The sequence below is a fragment of the Parus major genome, chromosome 3 (assembly GCF_001522545.3).
Source record: "Parus major isolate Abel chromosome 3, Parus_major1.1, whole genome shotgun sequence".
Lineage (NCBI taxonomy): Eukaryota > Metazoa > Chordata > Aves > Passeriformes > Paridae > Parus > Parus major.
In genome coordinates this window covers 61,622,654-61,642,987 of record NC_031770.1, presented here as the reverse complement: position 1 = coordinate 61,642,987, position 20,334 = coordinate 61,622,654, and the positions used below count along the sequence as shown (strand labels likewise).

The window sequence follows — 20,334 nt, the reverse complement described above, 5'->3', positions numbered from 1 at the left end:
TGTTCTAATTACATGGCTATTAATGAAGTAAGGAGTCCAGTCCATACCTTAAGCCTCTAATCTTTTACAAGCTTTACTTGAAATTGTTGAAGGCTCTGGTAATGTTTTAAAATGTTTTTAATTTCTTATTTTTGGACCTTTCTTGAGATTTTCCATCACTTTTCATTTGTTTTTCTGTCTACACTTGAATAACGTATTTGACAAGTTCTGTGTGTATAGAACATAGCTCAGTGGAGTCAGGAAGGTATGCCATTAGGATGCCTAGCAACTAGAGTAATACAAATATTTGACAATTTTTTTTTTTTTCTTCTAGGAATTAGTGTTTCCCACCCTCAACACTCCAATGAAATTTAAAAGCTATTAAAGCAGAGCAAGAAAAAGAACGGTTCATTTAACTGCTGTAAATATTTCCAAAATATCTAATTTTTCCTTCAGACTGCTCAAATTAGTGTCTCAGGTTATGGAAATGATTACTTCATTGTTGAATGAAGTAATTCACTTACTGAAATCTGATATGAGTGATTTGAGAGAGGGAAGGACAAGGAAGAGAGAAGTAACAACCTCAATTTTTCTCCCCTTCTAGAGGTGATCTTTCAAACACATACCTAACTTGGAGAGTTGCAGAATTTCAAGTCCCTGCTCCAACTGCTGGTATATCAGTAAAAATGCCTGCCCCTTCTACATTTTCAAACAGCTCAGTTAAGTGATGTCTTCGACCCAACTGCTCAGCCAACAGAGCGAGCCAGGGAGATTCTTCCATTCAAAGTGTGCAATGCAAGGAAGATAGCTTGGGTTCTGGTTCAAATAGTTTCAAATTCACTTTTTCAGCAATACCCCTGCCTTCATTCTGTGAACTTCTACAAATCAGGAACTCATCAGAAATAAAGAATATGAACATGCTTTATTTGTTGTTGTTCTTACGCTCTAGCGAGTATACTGCTCAATATCAACTGCACTACTCATGTAAGAGCCACAACATCTCCTTATAAATGTAGATCCGAAATAGACTTGGCTGGGGTTTGACTCAGACCTAAATCACAGCTGTACATGAGCACTTCACTGTAGCCTTTTAAAGAGAGCAGAAATGTATTTAGAGGTGATGGTCTCATCACCTTGAGCTAACCTAAACTTTCCAAGATGCTAGTTTGCTTGGCATCTCTCCAGGCTGGTTGCTGTGCAGTAGGATTCCGGAGAAGCCAAATTATGGTAGCTTTATAGCTATCACGTTCCTGTCGATGCTTGAGGGATTTCAGAATGGAAACAGAAATAAATGCAAGCTGTTAATGTATGAAATAAGCTGTGCTCAGAGAGTTGTGGTGGGTGAAGAGGGCAGAGAGAAATGTGTGTAGGGAGCTGACAGAGGGAGTGTGTGTCTGTTAGGGGGCTGTGTGGTGATTAGCTCCTGGCTGAATTTGTAGGATGAAACTACAAATAGAAATCATATTTATAGAGGTAAAAAATATTATTTTTAAAACAACAGATTAAAATAATTCCTGATATTGAAATATTTATGAATTGTTGGAAAGGAAAAAATACCTTCTTTGAACTATTTAATTAATTTTGCATTTCAGCTGGAAAACTACTCATTACACCCCTAATATTGGTTCTGGGACTGGCACTGGGAGCCGTAGCTGTTGTAATAGGTAAGAGTTACATATATTAATTAATCTAATCCTGGTTATGCAGTGGCTTTCTCTATATGACATCTCAAAGACATGGAGACAAAGTACAGATTCCACTGTTATAGTATTAAAGACGACTTTTTTCTAAAAGAAGTTTGTTTTTTTTAATTTATGCTTACTAGCTTTATTTTTGTTCCCATTTATTTGGTTTTCCAAATAAACATCTTTAACTGCTGTAGATAAACTAGCAAAAAGTCCAGAGTAACTTAAATGTAATCCTGGGGGCTGACTGACTTGCACCCAGCCTTTAATCACCCCACAGTTTTATGATCTTGGCCATGGGTATGACAAGATTTTTAGGGAACTAAAGCCTAGTCCCAAGAGCTCACCAGCTTGTAGATGCAACAGCAACAAAGCAGCAAATTGGGATGAGTCAGTCTCAAAACATGATCCAGTGCGATGGCTGCCAAATTGTATTCCATCACAAAAACTGGTATTGTGAACTCACGTAATTACAGTATCAAAGCTCGGTTAATGTGGTTGTATTAACATGGACGCACATATTTTAGCAAAACTGTTGTTTGCCTGGCTTAGCTGAGTTTTCCTGCAGAAACAGGACTTGCTGTGGCAAGAAGAGGTATCAGCTTGCTCATGTGAGTGCATATCCACTCTTTATGTTGGCAGCAATGTCATTCAGGGGTCATGCTGCTTCACAGCTTGTCATCAAACTGCTTATTCCACTGAGAATTTGCAGTGAATGCCCAGCCCTGAGGTATATTGGGATGTGGCACTTTATTTCTGTATAATAAAGCCAAAATACACCAGGATAGTTATATTAATATGGTTGTAAGTAACCAGTCAACCTACAACCAAAATACTATTACAGCTTTTCTAGACTACATCTGGCCAAATAAGGAATATTGCTGTAATTTCTGTATTTAGACCAAACATCTTCACTGAAGAGTGTGAGCGATGTCCATCTTAAATATTCATTCTATTCAATAGCATTTTTATGCCAAAATTTTAAACAGTAGAGACTTCTTAATGCCAGTAAATCTTATTTTGGTCTGCAATCTGGTATAATCTATGGTGGGGAAAAACACACACATTTTTGATATACTAAAAATTTAGAGGGTTTTGCAGTGATGTAGTAACAATATTTGCAATAATAATCAGAATGCCATTGAAGTCTCATCCTAGGCTTGGCTGAATAAGATACAATCAAGGCCAGCAGTGTGGGCAGTTCCAAAAACATTGATTATTTATAGAAAAGTTTTGATTTTGAGGTAATTGGAGGAATATTTGCTGCCAACCACTATTAATCTCAGTTACATGACTGAAAACCATACTGCACCATTTACAAGGCTATTGAGCAAAGCAAGAGCCCTGTGATTGTAGTAGTCTTTTGTTCTATGTTGTTACTGTAGTGGTATCTGAAAAGAAAATCTTTAGCCATTTCATTCAGCTGGTGGAAAGAAAAAAGGGGAAGATGATACTCATTTGGGTTTGAGAGAGTGCAAACTATTTGACAAATTACTTTTCACCTAAATGATAGTGATGTATTTATTTATTTTTTGTTTTTACAGCTTTCTTAAATGACTTTTAAGAATAAATAGTTCCCTGTCCAGGCAAGGATAAACACTTGATATTAGTCAAGATAAGCATTTTTTATTACTTCACAGTAGATGAGGGCGTTCATAAAAATAAATAAAAAATTAAACTAAAACATGCTGTCTCTATTGCATGTGAATCTAATTGAAAACTACTTTAGTTACATCAGCTTTGAATTTAGATCTAAGGATTTCCAGAGTGCTTTTAAAAGTTTTATGTTTGTACCTCATACCAAACAGCGTGGTTCAGAAATTAATTTTTCAGAGATGAGTGTAGGGTTAACAGGAATTTGTTGTAACAGAAGGAGTAAGTAAGAAGTAAGGAGTAAGTAGTAAGTGGCTTAACTCATTACCAAAGACACTGTTTGTTGAAGGCTGGTGTTTTTTCTGCTGGTCCAAATGCCTGCTCTAAATTCTCCTGAGACACGAAAAGCCCCATCTGAATTCATATATCTAAAGAGCATAGCACATGCACGAAGGATTGCATTTAATTATGGTTTTTCTTTCATGTTTCCTTCTTTTGGCAGGTTTATTTGTGTTTCCTATCTATTGCCTTTGTAAAAAGCAGAGGAAAAGGTCACGGACAGGTATGCCCTGGTGAGGACGGACATTACTCGCCTGAACTGAGCTGGTCCTGCAAGGGCTATCCATGTTTTGTGCAACAGAGCAATACAGTGCTGGTTACAGCATCAAAGCCACCGCCCTGGAAGAAGAATGGGGGCTCTCCTGCCATCTTCCCTCAGCTGAAAACACTACTGCAGACCAGAAAGCCTCTTTGCTCTGGTGCACTCTCAACAAGATGGGCCCCCTGACTGCTGCTTTTTAAATATTTTTGGTTTGGGTTTTTTTAGTTATTACTTTGGAAGGGTTTTTTTGAGTCTAAGTTTCTGAACCAGACAATCGAAGTCTGTATTGTAGCCACAACTCTACTACCGATCTGGCCTGTGAAGAAAGTGTTTAACATGTGCTAACGTGTGCTCGTTTAATTTCAGTGTCGGCCTTTAAGGGGGAAATGCTTAGAAGTATTCGGACTCTTACTGTATACTGAGCATACTACTTTTGGTATTAAAAACTACTTCTGTAAATAACTTCCATCACACAGCATTCTGTTCAGCATACCAAAACCCCATCACATGCCAGAGCACGACAGCTGGTTATCTTCTGAGTCCTCCTGCTAGTGGAGTGCACATTGCCACCGCCAAACTGCAGTGCCTCAGAGGGAAATACACTTAGTACTGAAGCGCCATGATACTTAAGAATATGGTGATTGGTGTCACTTCAGTAATTTATTCATGGCAGTCTATTAATATTAAGGGTGGGGGTGTGACAAGATTTCTTACAACAGGACTTCATTTTTAAATTCTCACAGTAGAGAAAAAATTTGAAGGGTTTAGATAACAAGATGTGCCAGTGGCCTAATCTGTCCTAAGATATCCCTGAAGTGTGTTTGCAGAGAAGCTGGAAACCTGCTCTTTTATTCTAACTTGGAATATGATACACACTACCTGGGTGAGGATTGACTTGATGACATTTTATAACCTAAATAGCACATTTTGTTTGTTCCCTTGAGTAGGCTACTACTACATAAGTCTTGGAGTATTCACTGATGTCTGATGAGGAAAATCTGTGAATCCAGGGTAAGGGAAGCGATCATAAATTCTTAGAAGACCACTTTATTCTTACTTTCTGTTTTCAGTGTTTCTCTTCCTGGTGCATGACAGTTCTGAAGAGAATAGCTATCTTTGCTCTTCTTTTCTTAAGTTCCACTGTTTGCTACCAAACCTCTTTCTCAGTGCATCATGACAAAAGCAATGTAATTCAGCATAAGGAATCAGTTACTGAGAATTTTTACACTTCTAATTTTAATCCAAATTTATCATACAAATAGAACTTAAAAGAAAAAACTAGAATAAATTTGTTTAGACAGAACACTGAAACAATAAAGAAAGGAACTGAATAAGAAAAATACCTACTTCATACTGTAAAAATACAAGCTAATCTTAGAGGATTGGATTTGTACTGTGAAGATATTTCTTTTCAGTGTGTGTGTTTGAAGATACATACATATCTATATATATGTTTGTGTATATATGGTGAAAGGGGAAGAAGGAAGATGGGAAATGTCTTTGAGAGTCTACTGACTTCAAAATTTAGCTTTGCAAATAAGGTATCATTTAAGAGGATGTACTTTGTACCACTTTCTTTGAAAATTGTTGTGAAATCTGAATCCAGTTGTAATTTTTAAGCAAATAGTGTTCTGCCCCACCAACGTAATACTGTTATAAGATACTTTGACTTCGAAGCCTCAGTGAAAGAAGCTGATGACTTTTGTTTACCTGGAAACACAAGTATCAGCTTACCATAGTTGGCTAGTATGCTTGTTTTCTGTCAGCTTCTGGTTTTGTTTTCTTGTGTTTTTTTCTTCAAGCACACCATACTAGTCAATAACTAATAATTTCCATTTGAATTTAAGGGCGTGTTGACCCTCTTATCCTAACAGTAGGAATAGTACTTTTCAAAGATATGCAAATTAAGAAGGGAAGCAATGACATTTAGAAATAAAATTCAGAGCCTATTGTCAATGCAAATTCACCTGCTATTTAGACTTACTTTCTTCTGAGACATATCAGTTTTCTGTTTGTGTTCTGTCTGAAGTTGGAAGCTGCCTTAAAATTGGTCTTGGTTTTGAGTGTGTTTTCTGAGGCTATACATATCAGTTGTCTTTGGCTTACTCAGGGATTTTTATTCCTCTCTTTAAATGTCAAATAATGAAGATATTTTTGTATTATTTAGAATAACCTTCAGACCTCAGAGAGCAAGATATATATAGATAGATTTGGGTTTGCAATGCAGTCTATAACTTGGTGTCAAACTATTCCACTTGAGAATATTTTAGTACTTGAGATTATCTGTAATTAACTCACAGTGGATTAATTTCCTTTCTTTTCCTGGTTCTGTATAAATGTGTGAGATATTCTTATGGTCTTTGTAGCTGTTTTCACTCTGTCATGTTTGCCATTTTCAGTTTTTAACTAGAGTTCAGTAAGATCTGAAAGATATTAGAATAAAGAACATAAAAGGGAAGATAATAGATCTGCACTTACTTTTATTCAGAAAGTATGTCCTTGTGGATGGAGGAAAGGAACAGACGACTCAGTTCCAACATTATCATTTCATCTAGGCCATTTTGATTTTATCAGAACAGATTAAATCAGGGGGAAATGGTTCTTCATCTTCTGTACAGAGCAGAAAGAGACATCTTTGACCTTGTAAAGATGAGTAAGTCTGTGCTTTTTCAGTTGAGGTAAAAAAAAAAGGAATTATAATAATTTTTGCTTTTCTACAGAACAGGATATATGTTCAAGAACCAGGCAGAATAAGGCTATGGAAATATTTTTCCATCTGTATAAAAATATTCCCACATGAAAAGTACATAAATATAATTTTTATCGATATTATATAACACAACCTACACTAAAGCATGAGAATTAGCTCTGTACAAATTTCCATTTTGGTAAACATTAGCTTTTAAGCAACTCATCGCAACAAACCTTATATGCATCAAAGCCACATAATTTGTTTTAAAAGCATTAATTTATTCATTTCAAAAAAAACTGAGTGAACATTATAAGGAAATTATGTAAGTGTATTAAGTTTTTGTTACTACTCTAAAATAGCCTTCAGGCTGTTCTACTCCATCTTCATTAGCAGAAAACTTCATCAGGCAGCTATATTAACCTGCTAAGGCAGATTTCACACTACTGTATGCTGATCATCACTGGTCACTGTGTTTGCTTTCATGACAATTAATATTAAGGATTATCTATCTTTGTGCAAAGCTGTTGCTCATCAGTACCTGTGTTCAGACTAGGAAATGCTTAAATCCATTCTACACCAGCCTTCTGTTTCCAGCTTGCCTGGGGCTGCATTTGCCTGCGCGCTCAGTCCTGCGTGCAGTCAGAGCTGGGGCTCTCCCCGTGGTGTCACAGTGTGTGTGTCCCATCTCACTCCTGCTGGGAGGACTGGCTGCACACGGCGTCCCACGGGGGTGAAAGGGCCACTTTCCCTTTCTCTGCTATGCGGAATTGTATTTCATTAATGGGCTCAAGTCCCAGGGCTGCTCAGCCATAGCAGCAGCTGGATCATTTTCTGTCCTGTGGCATCTCAGAGCATAGTAAGATGTATGTATGGAGCTTATCCAGGAGCTTGTGACTGCAAAGTAATTGTGCTTTTCCTTATGTCAGTGTATTAGTCAGTGAGAGTTATAGGTAGAGCAGGAATACAAGCAAGAAGCAGAAAACCAATTCCAAGTAGCTTTGTGCTAAGCTTACCCATCAGGCTTAGTTCTGTACAGAAGTCAGTGAGTCTTCAATTCTCACCACCTCTATAATAAACAGCATATGTGAACATACCTGTTCACTGTCATTAAAGTACAGTGCACTTTGAGTGATCTATTATCTTCCTTTGAGGCAGTACAAATGTATAAGGGAAGATTTTGTGTTTGGTTTTGGTGCTCCTAATGCTGACTTTGTAACTCTTCCTGGTGCGTTAGGGGCTTTTGTAATTTACACCTATTTATTCATTATACAAGTTTTACTTTATTCAAAATATTAATTTGTAGGGACTACTGCCAATTTTAACTAGAAAGCATTTTGGATCACCATCAGGTTTTTTTAGCCAAGAGGCTTTTTGCTCTTCCAAAGACTGTCACAGTTTGTGTGATGTTAAATGGTGTGTGGGTGAGGCAGTAATTCTCCCAGAGGATACAAATTCACCAGTGATGGAATGGTTTCTTCACACCAGTTAGATTTGAGAAACCGTTTAATATTCAATGGCCAAATAGTTTGCCATGAAGATTCTTGGTTGGTTTGTTAGATTTTTTTAAATTTAGTTGTGTTATTTTGTTTCTTGAGCAAACCTTAGATCATAATTTTTGGTATGCTATTTGTGCAGGTTCAAGTTGTGGATAAGAACCACAGATTGCTGTTACTGTTATAATCTATATTAGATCTCTGCAGATGGAAAGAATCCTACATAAGGAAACTATTGGATAGTTTCTTACTTTCTCTTAATTTTCAAGCCTTATAGTTGCAGTGAGTCAGCTTCATTCCTGTCATCAGTCACCACAGCCCCATTAAAAACCAGAGAAAACAATTTTTATGCCGGTGTAGAATTTGGTCACGAATACTTTCATAAAAACATCTGGAAGCATGTTGATAGCCATGGAAAACCTGGTTCACTTCTTAAGAAGTGCAAACTACTGTGGAGCCACTTCTGTCATTTGCAGAATGATGCCAATGTGTTTAGTAAGCACAGGAGAGGGAAGGAGTTGGGAAGAATTTCCAAACAACATTCTCATTAGAATAGATTGTCAGGAGAGGGGATACTAGCTTTTAGTATAATAAAAAAACCTCAATGCTTTGAGTCATTAATAAAATTAGAAACAACACCCAAAGACAGTGTGAGATAACATTTCTTCAAATTCTGCTTTCTTCAATGTAACAATAGCACACTGTAAGAAGTGGAATTGCAGCTGTTCAGTATTTTTAGGACTTAACACATAGACTTGAGAACACACAACATCTAAAAAGTTAGGTTGCTGATCTCTTTCGTAGTTTATCTTGCTACTGTTACATGAAAAAACAGCTGAGCCTTGATTTGGTTGAAAGACAGTGTTTTGACTGGTGTTACAGCTCGAGCAGTACTTAACACCCCAAAACATTTTTGTAAGAAAACTAACAAATGCAGTTGCTTGCAGACTGAAGCTTCCTCGCTGATCCTTCCTTACCTTTCTGTGCATAAGAGTTCAGGAACCATGTGTTCTGTGTGCAGTAAGGAACAGCTGCACATATTAGGCAGTTAATCACTGATGCTTCTCTTCTCTTGGCCTAATAGTGAAATGCCATAAGGTAAGGAAATGAAAACTGATCTTAGAGTGCATGCTCCGATTTTGAAGTTAAAAATGTGTAATAAGTTTTAATTACTCCATAGCAAAAAATAGATTCATACATTTTGAAACATAATTCCAGCTGTTTGTTTATAAATCTGTCTGTATAACACAATAGTTATAATAGTGTTGCATTTATTAAAATATGCATATTGTGCAAAGGAAAACATTTTTTGGTGCTTACTTGGCTTATCAAAACATGAAAAATTAATCTGAAGTGTTTTGGATGGATAAAAGTCAGAAGAGAAGTTTATTGTGTAAAAATATCTGTTTAGCATAAATGTGAGTTTTGCACATACCTTAAATACAGTTGCATGCCAACCCCATTCAGTGTTCACCTTGTTGAAAATTTGTCAGACTGAAAACAGTATTTTTGAGATGTTTAACTTACTGTCACAGAGCATGATGTTACTAACACAATGCCACATTTACCTCATTTTAAGAAGGAAATATATTTACCGAATCTAGAGAAGCTGTTCAGGTGTTTTAAACCTTTCCTGTAAAACTATGATGCTGTCAGAAAATATTTTCATGCCTTATGCAAGCTCTGGATGAGCAGATGGATTCAGTCTTTAGTCGCGGACTATGTTTTTGCATAAAAAAAGCACTCTTGAGAGTTCTTCATGTCAATTTGCATCCTGCTGCTTTGTGTCCAGAAATTGCAAGGACAGGGGTAGATTTACATTTCACTGTTTTGCCATCTCATAATGTTTACTATGTTTCCATTCTTATACACTTTGTTTGTATGCTCTCCTCCTACTTCTAAATTTTGTAATTTGAAACTGACTTGTGTAAATGGCTGAAGATCAAATTGGACCTGTAAAATGTGATCTCATAAGAAGTTGCTTTGTTAATGCTTTGCTGAGCTATAAGCAAAAGATTTCTTTTGTTGTATTTACATTACTAAAAGCAAGTTGCTGAAATCTATTTTTCTTCAGGGCTTTTAATTTTGCGTTTTTAAAAATGCACTTAAACAGCACAGTCATCTTTGTTACATAACTAACCATCTGAGTACAAAAATAACATTTTTGGGTATTTGTGAATTCTTGTCACTATGGTAGAGATATATAGTGCTGAAAAGAGAGAAAACTATCTCTGAGGACTGTGTCCAAGCTGAATTTAATTCCATAACAATTCAATGAGAAGTACTCCCTTGCCCCCATCTCTTTTTTGAGTATCTTAGGGTAGAGGGTTCCCTTTAAAATAGGTTTAATTTGAATGGCAAGGCGTGAGGGTAGTAAGAGAATAGATCATATCCTTTTTAGTGTACAAGCTTCTGGCACAATTAGGATGCTGGCCAAACACTGTGGAATTATAAAGAAAGCAATTTCTAGTTCTGTATTTGGGCAACACACAAGCTAGATGCATCAATGATAGGAATATTTTGTAGTATCTTTATGGGATGACTTAAGAACTTATAAAAACTGGAGGAAGGCAATGCCCATTAAATCAACACTTGAATTCCAGTATTTAGTGTTTTGTATAATGAGGGATTTTAAATGTGTAAGTGCCTTATTGCGTGAAACAAATGAAAGATGTTCATGCCCCTCAACAAAGCAATATGGGAAATCCTGTTCTGTGGACTCATACAGTTATATTAAGCCAAAGTAGTGAGTATTGGTTTGCTCAGAAAGTTGACAAATGTTATATTAGGGAAGAAGTTAGCCTATCATAGAAGTAATCTGGCAAGCTTATTTTTATTCTGATGATGTCATTTCTGTGGGTTTTTCTTTAACTTACTCTTTGCCCCCATCCCCTCCCCGACTCCCATCTTCCTTTAGACTTCTGTAGAAATGTTGTTAAAGTTCAGCTCCTCCAACATAAGAAGCCATGAGTTTTCAACCAGTGAAGGAAATGCAGCCTTTTGCAGAAGATAATTCAGCCAAAGTTCAGTTAGAGCACAGCCTCTTGTGGCTGTACCTGCCAGCTCGGGGGCTCACTCGTGCCTTGTTCTCACTAATTGTTGGAGGTAGAAGCACCAAGGAATGTGGCACATGGAGGTGCACTCTAACTAGGCTGGGACTTAAAACAGGTTGAGAGCATTTCATTGTTGTTCAACTAAAACTAACATATCCTGTTAATAAAAGTTGGTAACTCCTCTGAGGTGGGTACCAGTGGGGATGGAACCATCACTTGAGATGGTGGTGCAGCTCTGGGATCTCTGCCCAGCCCTTTGCTGCAGGGTGGGAGGTGTGATCTGGAAAAGTATTACTTATTTTGCCATCTTCTGATAGCTTCAAAATGGGTGTTATGGGGTTTATGTCTTCTTCCTTTCTTTTCCAAAAGACAGTGGAATTTTACCTTTTATGTCCCAGACTTATTTAAAGACATGTTTGTTCTTACTAGCATTGGTGCCACTATTGTCCATCTATTATTGAAGTCAGGAATAAGCTACTTTTCTAAAATGACCTTGAATTTCATGAGCTTATGGTAGCAATTATCTGTCAAAAAAAATTAAGTATAAAAGGTAATTGTCAGAAGGAAATTGAATTGATGGGGGGTAAGAAGAAAAATGATGCTTAGAAGGTCTATTTTTTATAGATTTGTTGTCATAAGATAGTTCTAATAGGTTCAGTTTCTTCCACTGAGAATTTATAAAGGAAAGGAGAAGATGAGTGTCCCTTTGAACCTTTTATTTTCCTGAAATTCTTGCGTTTTTCAGAACTGTAGGAGGGGCTTTTTTTCCAGTCTGGAGTTACTGACTGGTAATATAGCTGTCACGGTGTTATTTTGAACACTACTGTGTAGTCAGGATTCAGCTTACGTATCTGAAGGTTTTGGTGATAGGGAATTTGCTTTAAAGCCATACTGCAAAACAATTGTGAATTATCACATATCTTAATTACTTCTTTTTCAGCATTATCTCAAAATTTTAGGCATTAAAAATTTTATCCATTTATAATTCATTAAATAGAAGATGCCATGTATCAAAATACTTCTTCAACTTTGAATTACTGTTTATTTTTTACTAGTTATTTCCTTAAATGAATTGTTTCTCTCGTAGAACCAGCAGACACAACCAAAATGCTGATAAGATTTCCCCATTATCTTTGCCTTGCATTTAGCCGATACTGTATTTTCTGTTGCATAGTATTGCAACAATGGTCTTCATGCTGTAATAATTTGATGAAAATATTCAGTAGTCTTGGGCAATATTTTACAAATAATTCATCTTCAAGTTGGTATTTTAAATGTATACTAATAATCACTGTTGAGTGCTACCTGTGTGGCTGCTTTAGTTCTTGTCAATGTTTTGTAGGGTTTATTTCTTGCTACCCTCTTCAGAGTGCCTTTTCATTTAGGAGGTCTAGAAGATGGTTCATTAAAGTCTTCTGTTGAATTTACCATAGTATTGTCTGATCTTCAAACTTGTCCTGATGAATGTATAACTAAAATCTTGTTCTTTAAAAAGCTATAGTAGACACAGGTTGTATATGCACATGCATGGATACAAGGGAAAGTGTTCTGCCAATGTTTGTCCTGCTGGACAGGACCTTTCGAAAGTAAGTGAATTTTTAACAGTTTTATTTTCAAAATGTTACCTCACTAGTATTCAGTAGTAGATATGTCTCTGTATTGCTTCACTTTGCTAAATACAATCACGGCAGTTTAATTTTTAAAAGACTCTGCGATGAATCTGGTGTTCGTATGAGACTGAATTTCGTAAGACAAAACTTACGGTACTTTGTTTCCTTTAAAGGCATTCCTTTCACTTACACTGACATCCCAAGCCCCTGTTAGCAACAGACTGAAAACGTGCTTCCCCATGATGAAATGGAAGAATGTACAGTGGCATCTGAGTGCACTCCACCCATCTTAGAATCAATATTCAGAAATGGGGGCGGGGGACAGCAGATTTGATTAATTGTGGGGAGACATACATTGTAGAATTTGTTCACTTGCACACAAGGGGTTTTACAATGTCATCTAGTAATGTCTGCCTAATAAAGTTTTGAAAAAGAAAAATTAAATTGCCTGAATGTTTAACTCTTTCTTTAAGCAATTCTGTGTGTGAAGGATAGCTGACAATCTCCAAGGAGTCTTGCTTAAATTTGTAGTACTTTTTATGATATTTATATAATCTTTAAAAAAAACAAATCACACCAAATAATTTAAACTTAAGAATCTTTTGTGTTCTCAAACCCTGTATTAGGCTCACTTTACTCCTTAGCTACTTTAACTCTGAAAATGAAAGCAGAGGTAAAAAGCCAGTTTACTCTGGTGAATATTTTAATGTAAAATACTCCCTGTTGTATAGTGTCATCTCTAGCTACTGCTTTCACTTTTAAAAGCATTTAATATGCAACACAGAATTTTACCTTCTCATGAAATGTTAAAATGTTAGCTTAAAATCACTAAACACAAAATGAGGAGAAAATTGCTGGAATCCAATTTTCCCATTCCCTTTCTATAACTACTTCCTAAAGCTTTATGACTTTAAAAGGGTTTCAGAGAAAGCAGTCTGTAGCTGTAAACTTGAAATAGGTAGCTCGTTAATTGAAGCAGGTGCCTCTTTTCTCTGGAAAGGAACTGTGTTCAGTTTCCTTACTAGGTGAGCTGTCAGTATTGATGAAATGTGTTTCCTGCTGTGTTGGGGATTTTTAAAAATTATATCTAATTATGAAGTTGCACTTGTACATTTGTGAACAGGCACACAAGTTATCCCCATTACTTACACTTGGTTTCTGTAGGAAATAAAGCTGAAAAACAATTCCCTGCTGAGAAATACGCAGCAAAAATCTTGAGGTTTATGCTTGGTCCCTCTGGTGGAGGATAAACCTTTCAGCCCTCTCCCCAGCCTCCTCCGAAACAGTCAAGATTTGCAGCAAAATGTCAAGGACATCATACCAGAGGTTCCTTATCTGTAGGAATTCTAGCGTGCAGTGTGCAATGGAAGGATAGGCCCAAGGCCAAAGAAATCGATAGCCCTAGAGCTGAAACTGAAGTTAAACGCTAACTTTTCACTTGCCATCTCAAACTGTTTCACAAAAGACAGACAGCAAACTTTTGATTATAAGCATGGTATTTTCCCACATAAATAGGACTAATGTGCTCCACAGAGGTTACTGATACAGAATTGTAATCTTTAGATGTTCTCATTCAGCTGATTGATGTGTTTTGGGGGGTTTTCATGATTTGCTTAGTAGTTTGGCTTGAGCAGTGAAATGAATCACTGTGGGGCATGTGAAATACTGAATTAGAATTGGCAACCATGTAAAACTTGTTATGCTTCTAAAAGGTCAGTAAAGCTTTTATGAAGGAGTCTTGTCTTATCAACCACGAAGTTTACTGGCAGGTCAGCAAGTTCTGTAATTTCTTGCAATAGTCTCAAATTAAGCCTATACATGGGCTAAGAAGGAAAATCTCACATGGACAAGGTGGGCATGGTATGGTTAGAACATGCAAACTGATTGAAGTAAATAGCTTTTGCTGTGAAGGGAGGATGCTGCTTGAATTCTGCAGAGATCTGTGTTTGGCTTTGCTCTTGAACATATTGGCGAATTATGTAAAGAAAAAGGTAAGCAATGGGGTAATAAACAATCTTGAGTTACCCAGGAGTATAGAGATGAGAGACAGTTATAGTAATCAAATGAATGGGCTTTGGACAACAGCACAATAGAGGTAGGCTCTTTGCATGGAGTGATATGACTGATGGATATTTGTTATCCTGTTTGCACCAAAGGTCTTGGAATGATACAGGGAAGACAAAATAGTGATCAGATGGAAACTGTAACAAAAAAAAAAGATTAATCTTGATGAAGCAATGAAAGACTAGTGAAGTCTTCTGCCAAAGGATGCTGAGAGCTAACATGAAAACTGGAGCAATTACAGGAGAGAAAGTGGTGGCAAGTCACTTAATGTATAGAATACTCTCTTAGGCTCAGAATTTCTTTTGAGTCAAAAATGTTTGGAAGCCTGAATAGTAGTAGATGGTAGTATTTGTTTGCAGTATTTTGCATTCTGCCCCAGATACCTGGTTTTATTTTCAGTCAGAGAGACAGTTGGGCTCCCTGAAGCATTGCTCTGTCTCAGTATTTTAGGACGTTTTCTTTTAATTGAAATTCCCTAGGTAGGGATAATGTCGTAGTGGATCCCAGCGGTGATCCAATGAGAATGGGAGGGACACAGCCTCTTCCATCCTACTTGACCATAGAAAACAATCTACCATGGACAATATGCTGATAGGTAAGATTGGGGTTTGGAAAGTTGTGAAGTGGTGCAAATGTGTCCTCTTTGTGTACTGTTCTCACCATCAGCTAATTTTTTCCACCTGTTTTGAGGCAAATGAGTCTCAACCTAATTTCTACCTAGCTTGTCCTCTTACTCTGGGATGTTTTCACAATCATCTCATGCTTTCCCAGGATGTTTTCCTCTTTCTTCCTTAATACTTCTCTTACTGGAATACTGAAATAAACTGAAGCTGGGATTTGCTTTTGTGGTCCTCTAAGAGTGTTGTATGCATCCAAATCCATGCTCTCTGCTGGCCTAGACCTTGCCTCCTTGACCTATTTGGACATAAATCAATAGTACTACTTCTCTAGACATATTTCTTCCTAAAAGAAATCCCATTTTAGGTGTCCCTTACCCACTTTTGTCTGCCTTCTATTTCATCAGTTTTGTTTTGTAAATTGTGTTTTCTTTTTTGTCCTCTTTTATGCTAAAGAACTGTGGGACAGTCTTTCAAAACTCCAAAAAGGTTAAAGTGCACCAAATCAAAATAAAATAACAATGCCAGAAGAGCAGCACTGTGTGATTAAATGGGACTCTGTAGAGATTACCCTGACTGATACTTGCACACTCATTTTGATTTTTGTGATTTTTTTTTGTTTAGTGTGTGCATAATATATCTAAAAAGTTACCTGTGAGCCTGTTTTGGGTGTTTGGTTTTAGTTTGTTGTTGGTTGGTTGGTTGTTTTTTTCTTGGGTTTTTTTTGTGGGATGAGGGGACCATGGGGCTGGGGTGCGGTTTTTTTCAGTGTTTGTGAAGGAATCTATATGCACCTACTGGCTGATGAGGGATGGCCGTCCCCTGAGGCTGAAGCCTGCTGAAGAGAGGGTTTTGATGATCCCCATGATGCACGGCTTCCCAACTCACACTCCCAATAGCAGAGTCTGATGGATAAAGCAACATTCCAGTGCCTGGGCCTGGCACCCAGGGCATCACTGCCTTCATCCACTGGGACAGGAGCATGGCTGGTTCTTCTCCCTTGCCATCCAGCCCCTTCCTGCCAAAGAACTGCTTTGTGGATTCTCTTAACTCATACCTTGTCGAATAACAGTAATGGCAGGCTCCAGTCATTGGTACATCACCCCAGAACATGGAACAAAAAATGGTGTCTGGGAGGAGTGGTGGGAAGGACAGATGTCCGCGGGGGCAGTATGGTGTGGCACCCGTCTCCCTCTGCCCCAGTCTGCTCCAGGCATTGTCACAGTGCTGTGCCAGGGGCAGGACAGCGACAAACCCACCCGAAGGTCCAGCAGCAGCAGCAGCCCACCTCACTGAGACCTCTTCTCCTTCTATAGGCCAGCGGGCACGTGCAGCCAATCCCCATTGGCCGAGCCAGTCTCCGCCCAGCCAGCCAGCCAATAGCAGCCCGATCCCCGCGGCCTGGGCCTGCTTTCCAACGGGCCTCACCGGCACCATTACATACGTGAGGTAATTACATAATCAATCACATCCCAGTTATAAAGTTGGGGTTATTTATAACTGTGAGGCCTCCAGCCCAGCTGTAGGCCACCATGGGGCATCTCTCCACAGCTCTCCGTCTTCCTGATTTTAACTTTATTTTCAAGCAATGTCTATTTTAACCTTTAGTTTGACCATATGTTTATTACTTATTAAAAAATACTTTCAAATACATGGCTTCATTTTAATTTCATTTGACTTTTATGAGGTGGTGGACAAGTCAGAGCTAATAGTAAATGGCTTAGTGACAAACTTTTGCCAAATCAAACAAACTTTAATTCAACAGCTTTCCAATAATGCCTTTAGTGTTTCAGACCTGTGTCTGCTGTTGCCTTTTTCTCAAATTCCTTTACAACAAGCACTCTATGTCACCACTCCCCAGTTGATGCTATTTTTAATAAACAGATTACTTAGATTTCAGGCAATATTAGGCCTCTATTTTGGTATCATTTACTTATGTATTGAAATCTCGAGTTAGCTCTTTTATAGCTTTCAACCTTAGAGGTTATTGTAGTGATGAAAAAGGAGACAAGATAGACAAAGCCTGGCTTTTCCTCTCTCACAAAGAAGCATTCAAGGACTAAACGTGGCTGTCAGAATTGTACTTCATAAAAATCAACCTTTGTGGTGACCCCTTGTCAGCCCGATGGTGGATAAGTGGAGCAGCTGTCTCTGCTGGATCTGTTTATTTACCTGACAGCCTGTCAGATGAGGAGTTCTCAGGAAAAAAGTGGCTGAATGTGAGCTGTGGTAGTCACTTTGGGAGCAGTTCTGAGCTGCCATTTTCTCCAGCTGTTTGAGGGGTAAGTGTGGGGTGTGTGCATGGGATCTTCAGCAGGTCCCAGCACCCTGGATTTGGTGTGTAGGGTGCTGGCTCCCCCTGACAATAGATCCAGTCAAGTCATAACAGAGCCCTGCACATCCCATTCTTGCTACTTGAGGATGTTATGGGACCCAGTCCTGTCAATGTGCATAAGTATAATTTTTTAGCTATCATCTCTTCATAGACCTATCAAGATATGAAAAAAGTGCATCCTTCAGCATAGTTTCTTTGCCTACTATAAATTCAGGCAACAAATATTTCCTAAGTTAAGACACAGAATTTAGAAAAATATTTACATGATTCATTTTATTATGTGTATGCATATTACTGTGGTATGAAAGCTTTTGCTCTTTTACTTTCTTTTTAAGTATGTATGTAATATGTAACAATTTATGTTATAATGTAATAATATATAAAATTATATATTTAACCATTTGAAATTAAACAGTGGCAAATGCACGGTTCTGAACCTGGGGAGGAATAACCCCAGACTCCAGTGTAGGCTGGGGGCTGACCTGATGGGAAAGCAGCTCTGTGAAGAAGGACCTGAATGTCCTGGTGAACAAACTGTCCATGGGCCAGCACTGATCCCATGTGGCCACTGCTATCCTGGGTGCATTAAGCAGAGCATTCCCAGCAGGTCGAGGGAGGTGATTCTCCCCCTCTGCTCAGCCCTGGTGAGGTCATGTCTGGAGTGCTGTGTGCAGTTCTGGCCTCCTCAGAACAAGAGAGACATGGAGCTCCAGCAGAGGGCTACAAAGGTGATTAAAGGACTGGAGCATCTCTGTTACAAGGACAGGCTGAGAGAGCTGGGCCTGTTCAGCCTTGAGAAGAGACAGCTGAGAGGGGCCTCATCAACATCTGTCAGTATCTGAAGGGAGTGTGCCAAGAAAATGGAACCAGGTGTGGTGGTGCCAAGCGATGGGACAAGAGGTAATGGGCAAAAACAGATTTGTAGCAACTTCCACTTGAATATGAGGAAGAATTTCTTCAATGTGCAGGTGGCCATACATTGGAACAGGTTGCCCAGAGAGGTTGTGGAGTCCCTCAAACTGGAGATATTCAAGAACCATCAGGACAATCCTGTGCCATGTGGTCTAGGATGACCCTGCTTTGGCAGAGAGATTGGACCAGATGATCCATTGTGGTCCCTTCCAATCTGACCCATTCTGTTATTTCATGATATCTTCTGATCTATAAGTAGATAATAACAGCAAACCAATAGCATTATTCATTCCTTGCTGGTTTGTCATGCTGCATAACAAAAGAACTGCAGCGAAATAATTTAACTGCCTGTTTTATTGTTCATGTACACCTCTAGGGCTTTTTGTTATTACTCTTTTGCTAATTTGCTTATCTCAATGGCATTCTTTGGCACTGATTTATCTGCATTCCAATGTGCAAATGTATTTCTTTGCTTTAGTAATTGCCTTTTTATATAATGATTGTCTACCTCCTTGAAGATAAGAACAAGGTCCTGGAAGAATTTGTGTATATTAAAAAGTGAAACGAGAACTGAAAAAAGGTTTTCCAGTTATAAAGATGATAGCAAAATAGGATTACCAGATAAAGAAAAACTGCTGACATAAAGGCACATCTGATGAGGAATTTACATTGTTTAAGTTAGAGACTGACCACTTTAGACTGATGTACCCAAAAACTTTAATGTAACTCAGTGATTAAAAGCAGAGTCCTGTCATTGTTTCTGCTGTCTACTGAGCTTGTTAGGCACATGATATTCAAAATTTGCTGTTCCATGAATGGAAAAACTAAGTCTGTTTCTTTGTGAATTTATTTTCTGTGCCCCTCCATTATAATGTGTCTTCACCTGGTGCAGCCTATATGAACTTACCTCTCCCTATTAAATATTTCTGCTTCTGCCTGGTGTTCCCTAAATTCTCACAAAGTGCCTTCTCCCTATCTCTATCTAAGCAAGAATTATCACACCTTTTTCTGAAGCATGTAGGTGCCAGTTGATAATCTAGAACTGTGATGGTTGACAGTCCAATTTTCAGGAGCTGTCAGGTAGGCTGGCTGCCCACCAGGAAGTGGTGACTGGGTGCTTCACTATTTCTCCCTACTGAAGCACTCCTACTTCAATTGCCTTTGTCCAGGTACTGATTTTCAAAAATTCTGTTTGAGTGTGCTTACTCTAGGCCACCACACAATGTAGTGTTCTAAGCCTCATTTCTTTAGAATCCCAGGATAAATTGGAGATTTTCATATGTGCACATGTAAGGTTTTCCCTCTACTTTCAATGTGAGGTTTCTTTTTTTGAACATTAATATGAAAGCACAGCGATGGTAATTAGATCATGGAAAGTGAGCCAGCTGTAAGTTGGATTATGCTACTTGCAGCAGGTATGAAAAAATATAAAGATGAGAAGAGGTACGTGGACAAACACAGAACATTTGGAGCTAGGAATAGAACTTTAAAAGTACTATTAGTTTTTTAAAAAGTTTCTAACTTTATTTTGTTTTAAAATTTTTTAAAACTATTTGTTTTTTTAAAAAGTAATGATAGTTTTGACCAGATATTTCCTGGCTATGGAGACTTGATTTCTTTGAGTCTTGAGTCTGAATATACAATGAAACTCCTGCAAAAATTTCCTGTAACTGGAATTTTCTAATACCGTTCTCGTGCTG

The 20,334-nt window shown here is 38.0% G+C and overlaps 1 protein-coding gene across 1 annotated transcript in view; it reads left to right on the top strand.

The window, feature by feature from the left end:
* Window positions 1-13,143, top strand: part of RNF217 (ring finger protein 217) — a 65,471-nt gene extending 52,328 nt beyond the window's left edge. The window contains exons 6-7 of the mRNA XM_033512925.1: window positions 1,572-1,643; window positions 3,760-13,143. Coding sequence (XP_033368816.1) covers window positions 1,572-1,643; window positions 3,760-3,833 — 146 coding nt within the window. The 3' untranslated portion in view covers window positions 3,834-13,143. The remainder of the gene's footprint in view (window positions 1-1,571; window positions 1,644-3,759) is intronic.
* The last annotated feature ends 7,191 nt before the right edge of the window (window positions 13,144-20,334 follow it).